We start from the raw sequence: 7,210 nt of genomic DNA, 5'->3' as shown, positions 1-7,210 counted from the left end.
AGTAACAATACACTGTTACCCCCTCTGTTACACGTGAAATTTAATTTTCTATGTCTTCGTTGTGCTATATAACAAGTCAATTAATAATTGGTCCTTAAGGAAACCAGTTAACTTTGTCTCTCAAGAATCTCAGTGTTTCCTGAGGCAGAGAAAATAACACTAACTGTTCTCCTCAGGACTAATCATGAAGTCTCAAATGTAGCATTTTCCTTAAACTGAGGATGTTGAAAACTGACTTGAATTTGCGATGTTGGCCCATAGTAAACCTTCATAAAGACAAGGCAGTGAATTACCAGAAATGGATAAAATAGAATATGAATGGAACTACATTGTTAGATTGATAAAGCTTCAGCATCTTGTCTCGTACAGGCCTGATCTTGATATATAGCGCACCCACTTGATGGTGTCATGGTCACTGTAGTTCAGTTTAGGCTCGAACACCTTCAGGTACCGAACCTTCAACCCAGAACATGCAAATGGAACCTGAAAATAACAACACGATAACAAATCAGTGTCCTTAATACATGTGCTTTCTCTCGAGAGTTGTTACAAGCATTGTGTCAAGGCAAAGCAGTGTTAAGACAGGTTGACAGCTTTGTGGTTTGAATGTTGGAAATGCTTGTAATGAAAGTGATAGGCTGAACCCACGTTGTCTCGACGGCTATGTCAATTCCTTTTTTTAGCTTCATCCCAAACAAGGTTTTGGTTTTTGCCTATTTAAGACCAGGGTAAACAAACAACCAACGTTGGGCCTTCCAAAGTGGTCATTACTTGCATTAAATCCTTGGAAACCTAGAGCAGTTTGCGGAGCTACGGAACGCCAAAACAACGAGGACAAAATCGGCAAAGAAGACACTTCTCATTGCTCTTTCTACTTTCTCTTGCCCCACTGACTACCCTTGGTCTCCCTTGCATTAAAGCTAGGTGGTTGTATGGAAAGGTTTTTTTTACAGTCAGTACTGCAGTCCATGTGATCTGGATAGAAGCATTGTTATCGAAGAGTAACTTGTGCCGTTGATAGGTATTATTATTACCTCAAAGTTCAGGGATATTGGAGGCCTGGCCCATTTCTTGTTGTCTTTGGTAGCCATCAGATCAATCTCGGCACTGATCTGAGACTCTTTCATACCACGCATTCTCTTTATCCTGCAACATACGGAGACAACAATCTTCATGAGCAGAGGCCAGGGAAGGTAAAAAAAAAAAACAAAACAAAACATTACGACAATTCAAACAAGCACTTGATGGAAATACTCCCTTAAAACAGTTACAAATTATTTTTAACAGTAATTAGACAGTTAAGCAAATTACATCATGTAAAGGCTATATGAACAAATGCTGAAAGAAATAATATGCAGGATTCTGAATCTCATTCATTTAGGGAGTAGAGGGCTAGATTCATGAAAGACAGCTGACACTGATTCGAGTGCTGAATGGACAAGCCTCTAAGGAGGTCTGAGAGTATGCTTCCACAGAAAAGTTTGAAATTTACAGGCTATGTAATGCTATTTTATGCATTCTCTTGAAGATATTTCCTAAAAAAAAATCAATTTTGGAAAAGTTAAAAACACCAAGAATATCAAGGCATTACAAAGATTTTCCTCAATTTTTATCCTAAAGCGCTAGTGTAATTAAAAATGTACACCCCCCACCCCAATGTCCCATCTCTAGCTACAGCCTAGACTGTCCTGAGACAAACACAGTCAGGGTTCATTCACTTTGCAAAAAACCTGTGTTTTCTATAAATTACTCTTTACAACTTACATACTATTATTTCATAACAAAAAGTAGGCAAGATTAGAAATTGAAGTAGCTGCTCTTTTAGCTGGCGGCTGGCACTCAGTGAGAACCCTGAGTACGAATAAGCAGAACAGCTGATAGAAGACAGAGACACTGGCTGTTTTACAAGTGCAAGTTATGGAAGCTTATTGAACTCAGTGCTATCAAGGACAGAGAGTGGATGACTTTATACCCAAGACAACAAGATCCCAAGTCCACAAATTGATTGTCTGTAATACGTTTCTACCAACAAACATAACAGGTTCAATCAGTTAAGATGCAGCACAGAGACTACTTACTTCCAAAGAATTGCATTTTCACTGGCCTTATACTTTGCTTTTCCCTTCATACAAACCACTTGAACACCTGCTGTAGTGGGTGGGGTAGGAATCTTCACCTGTCAATCAATTCAGTTGTCATGTCAACATCCATTTTACAAAGTTCCACCCAATGTGACTTATGGGTACATGCCAATGTTTGACTCCCAAACCCCAATAAGCATTTACATGTACATTTTGTACTGAGTGCTTCAATGAGTAATCTAAAATAATGATCATTTAATTATGATAACTCATTTAGACTGGGAAAAACCAATGTCATCTATTAAGCCACTACCCCACAAGTAATAAACAGTACAGTACAAGGCTCAAGTCTGCATAATTTTCTTTAAAAAATTAACACAGATAAGGGGAAAAAATATGACAGTTTGGAAGAGCAGCTCCTCTCATGTAAGTTTGTAATTCTATTTGTCTTCACAATGTAGCAGCCATTATTGTTTTAGCATTGTTTCTGTTGTTCTCTCAAAGGGTATTGAGCCATTCACGTGAGGCCTCGCATGCAGACAATTTGCCACAGAACAAAGAACAACAAAAGACAAAAAAACCACCACATTTCTATCCCAAAACTTATCCCTTATGTAACTACAGAATTAATAAAATTATGCTAAATGGAACACTAATGCATTGGACTCTAACCACAAGGTTCTCTCGCTTAAATCTGGGCAAAACAAATTAGGTATCCGTCTTGTTTCTTACCTCTATTTTCTGACCCAGTATTGACTGTTTGAAGTTAGACTTGATGACTACTTTTACTTCCATTCGTGACCTTCCTACTTCTCTCACTAAGGAATAACTCTAAATGGGAGACTTATGTCCTTAGTGGTGCGGTATCTGGAGGGAAGAAATTAATCAATACCTGCGTTAATTTAACCTAACTGGTAGTCTAACATTATTAATGATGGTTTTTAGTTTGGGTTTGAGATTGGGCAATAATAATTATTGCCCAATAATTATTATTGAAAGTACAGTCTTGCCAGGGTCGTTTTGTTGGGTTCTTGTCTTCTTTGACAAGCCCATTCTTGTCCCATAAGTCAAGGCCAAAATCCTTCAGGTAAGCATCAAGGATTAAAACGTCTCAAGCTCTGGCAGGTTCCAATTTGGAAGCCTGTTATTCAAATCTGATCTGTGTATACATGATTCTGAGCAAATGGATCACAGCTTGTAAGATTCCACGTGCGAATTTTTATTTTAGCTTGCCATTTATCTAATGCAAATTAGGACTATTCAAATGTTACGGTTTCCTAGCACGCCAATCTTGTCAATGTTTTCTCTAGCTTCAAGTTAATACTGTTGCGGAATCTATACTCTACCTAGCTTCACTGTCATCTCTACAGTCAGGAAACATTTGTAATTCTTTATATTCTGTCCTGTATTTTTATTGTCGCTTGGCTCTTCTTCACAATTTTTGTATTCTTATTTATTTTTCTTGTCGAACCTTGTTCGATCACTCAATACTCAACGTGCTCCTCGAGTCTCTTCAACAGAGCATAAGTTCAAATTCTCTAGACGTAGTGTTAACAAGAACTGTAAGCTACACAGCTTCTCAGGACAAGAATGGGGCAAGACACATTACATACATTGTATCATTGCATACAGGTTGCAAAAGAAGCAATGATATGTCAAGGAATTACATCTCCTTACCTCATTAGCTCAAACTCTCCATCAGGTGGTATAAAACTAATTGCACGCTCCGTCTCAAATTTGCTGAGCTTAACACACTGCAAACAGACAAAAGAGGGTTTGAAAAGATTTTCATCTCTACCAACAAGGAAATACAGGTACAAGAGATGAACAATTGTTTTAAAGATTAATCAGACATTTTCTTCAACTTCTGTCAAACTTGGAAGTTGAGGAAGCAGGCATTTCATTAACCTTTTTAGCAGGAGGGGAACTGGTTTTCATAGGCAGGCAAAACGTTTTGAACTTAATCTTTTTTATAAGAAAAACTTTCCTCTAGATGGTCAGACCAGGAGGGCAAAATTGTTTTCAAAGCCAGTCAACATACCCTGTACCGGGTCCTTAATAAAACCACTCAGGAAGGTTTTGCTCTAATTTCCAAGCATGACAAGCAATGAAATATAACATTTTAAAACTGGCTTATCCATTCTGGTGTCGTATAGACCCTTTCTCGTCACCACTTACAGTTCATCTGAGGTACACTTATTGTAAGATGAAGAGTATAAAAGATAATTTACAAACCTGGCGGAATGTGCAGTCATCAATAGCAATTCCTGACTTGCTTGTTGTATTTCTATAGAAGAGATGTTGAGCAAATTGTTGAAAAACTTGCGTGGTCTTTACAGTTTGTTAGGCAATGATTAGCAACAGTTCAAATAAAAGTATATAGTTACACTATTACTCTGTAATCTGAAAATGAATCTCAAAAGAATGTGTTTAACGGTTACTGTGTTTTTACCTGCATTTAACTCTAGCTTATAAAATAACGCTTGTAACACTAACTTCTTTTGTGGATCAATGGTTCATGTTCATGTTGTTCATGTACCAGGTTCATCTTATTAGTCCATGTTCTAGGGGTCAACGAAATGTACCAACCCAAATAAAAAGCACTCCGCTGAAAAGTTCTTCTCTCTGAAATCAACACCTTATTATCTTTAAAGATATCTGGCAAAGCTAATTACCTCACAGAAAATTAATTTGTTGTTAACGGTATACTTGTCATCAATGAACATTCGTATTGCCTTTACCCTGACAAAACGATTATCGATTGTTTAATCACAACCACTCTTTTGTTGACAGAAATATAAAACAGCACATTTCCAAAACTTCGTAAAAAACTGAAAACTGCAAATCATGAATCGTACCCTGACTTCATTATCACTACTGTAAACTGTATATTTCAGTGCTCATACAATGCTCATTCAATTCACTTCAAGACTGGCAAAAGTACAACTGTGCTACCAATCCGTAAATTTTATGTAGACCCTTCAGCTATCGCGTGTGCGACTTACTTGTCTATCTAAATATGTATGTATGGACGATATGTTCTTATTACGAGTTTGCCAGTGAGCGCAAATTTATCCGACACTGTATAAACCAAAATCAACCCCCAAATCTTCATTTAAAAGCTGAAATTAAAAGCACTCCGCTGATCCTACAAACAGCAAAAGAAAGGAAACCCGCAAAGGAACGTTACTCTCTCTGAAATCAACACCTTATTATCTTTACAAATATTTGGCAACACTAATCACCTCACCGGAAATTAATTTGTTGTTTTAACTGTAACTTGTCATATCGATTAAAAACTGAGTCTGCTGATCCTACAAACAGCAAAGGAAAGCCGCAAAGCCTTCACCTATCACCTGTGCGACTTACTTGTCTATCTAGACTTGTATGTATGGAGAATATGGTCTTATTACGAGTTTGCCCGTGAATGCAAATTTATCTGATACTATAATAAAGTGTATTATCGTTTGTCTCACGATGTAGTCACTTGAGATGTAGATCGCGACGTTTCGACTGCTTACTGCTAGTCTTCTTCAGGCGATAGGGTCGACTGATTGCACGGTATCATTTATATCACAAAGGTCGGCTGTGATTGGTGCATTTCGATCCTCCTATTGTTCCATTATTCCGGCGAGTAGCTGTTCCCTCAGTGGTCCGCTGTTGTACCGTTCTCCTGTTGTTGTGTTTCTTGATCGTGGGTATCCATGCTTCAGGAATTTCAATTCCACTATCCCTGTTGATGTTGTTAGGGTGAAGTCTTATGTGAATAGCTTCCTTGACCCTACGTGTGTACCAGTGAGGATCTCGATCAATAAACTTGGCCTCATTCCAGATAGGATAGTGGCCGGTCTCGTGGGTGTGTTCAGAAACGGCGGAGGTCTGGGTTCGGGCGAGTCGTATATCCCTGTCGTGTTCTTTGATCCTCTCCTGCATAGATCGCCCTGTTTCCCCGATGTAGACTTTCCCGCACTCACAGGGAATCCTGTAGACTACACCATCTTGTTTAGCCGGGTTGACAGTGTCCTTTGGTCACACTAATTAAGTGTGACCGAAGTGTCGTGTCGGACTTAAAGACGGTGCGAATGCCTTGTTGTTCTAGGCAGCGGCGGAGAGACTCCGAAACTCCTTGGACATAAGGTAAAACGGCGGTGGATTTAAATTCCGCGACAGGCTCTCTTCTTGGGTTGTTCGTGCGTAATCCTGGACGCTGACACATACCACGCAAAAATGTCAGCGCTAATTGATTCCGGACCGTACCAGCTGCTCAACAAAGATCCGACAGACCGCTTGACCCGGAAGCTATCTGAGAAGCTGCTAACCCTGAAACGGAGTGGACACATATCAGAGGCGGTTTATAATAAGATCAGACCTCGACACAAACAACCACCTAGGATCTATGGTTTGCCGAAGATCCACAAGGCCGACACACCGCTTAGGCCAATTGTGTCGTGTGTCAACACCTTTGCATACGACCTGTCTGCTTTCTTGGCTAACGTATTATCTCCTCTTGCAGGTAACTCGAACTTCACAGTGAAGAACTCAACTGACTTCGCCTCCACCATCGCCAGTGAAGAGATCCAGGACCACGAGATCATGGTGTCTTTCAACGTAGAGTCACTGTTTACCAACGTACCGATCGAGGGGCGCCGTACAAGTCGCGCTACAAAAAATGGAGAACGACGCAGGCCTGGCTGACCGCACGACACTTACACCAGTTCAAATCACGGACCTCTTGAATTTCGTATTAAGATCTACGTACTTCCAGTACAACGGATCGATTTACGAACAACGAGACGGCACAGCCATGGGGAGCCCTGTATCCGCGGTTATTGCTAATCTCTACATGGAGATATTTGAAGAACAAGCAATAGAGTCCGCACCTTGCAAGCCTAAGATCTGGAAACGCTACGTAGATGATACTTTCACCATCCTGGATCGGGATAGAGTTGACGTCTTCCTGCAACACCTGAACAGTCAACAACCATCAATCCGTTTCACCATGGAGATCGAGAACAACGACAAGATCGCCTTTCTCGACACGTCAGTTTACAGAGAACCTGATGGCCGCCTTACCACCAGTGTCTACAGGAAACCAACACATACTGATCAGTACTTAGCGTATGATTCAC

At 39.9% G+C, this 7,210-nt stretch overlaps 1 protein-coding gene across 2 annotated transcripts in view; it reads right to left on the bottom strand.

Moving 5' to 3' along the window:
* LOC145481803 (AP-2 complex subunit mu-like) overlaps positions 1-4,409 on the bottom strand; it is an 8,999-nt gene extending 4,590 nt beyond the window's left edge. Inside the window, exons 1-6 of one of the 2 annotated variants that reach the window (XM_081460342.1) lie at positions 4,317-4,409; positions 3,759-3,835; positions 2,814-2,948; positions 2,079-2,176; positions 1,035-1,146; positions 1-483 (exon numbers count right to left, since the gene is read on the bottom strand). The exon at positions 1-483 is cut by the window's left edge and continues 4,590 nt beyond it. In XM_081460342.1, the coding sequence (XP_081316468.1) occupies positions 349-483; positions 1,035-1,146; positions 2,079-2,176; positions 2,814-2,876 (408 nt within the window). In that variant the 5' untranslated portion in view covers positions 2,877-2,948; positions 3,759-3,835; positions 4,317-4,409 and the 3' untranslated portion in view covers positions 1-348. Of the gene's footprint in view, positions 484-1,034; positions 1,147-2,078; positions 2,177-2,813; positions 3,368-3,758; positions 3,836-4,316 lie in introns of those variants that run through there. The other variant, XM_081460343.1, reaches the window with a different exon arrangement.
* Between the last annotated feature and the right edge of the window lie 2,801 nt (positions 4,410-7,210).

This window comes from Orbicella franksi, chromosome 3 (assembly GCF_964199315.1).
Source record: "Orbicella franksi chromosome 3, jaOrbFran1.1, whole genome shotgun sequence".
Classification (NCBI taxonomy): Eukaryota; Metazoa; Cnidaria; class Anthozoa; order Scleractinia; family Merulinidae; genus Orbicella; species Orbicella franksi.
This window is presented reverse-complemented; position numbering and strand designations above follow the sequence as displayed.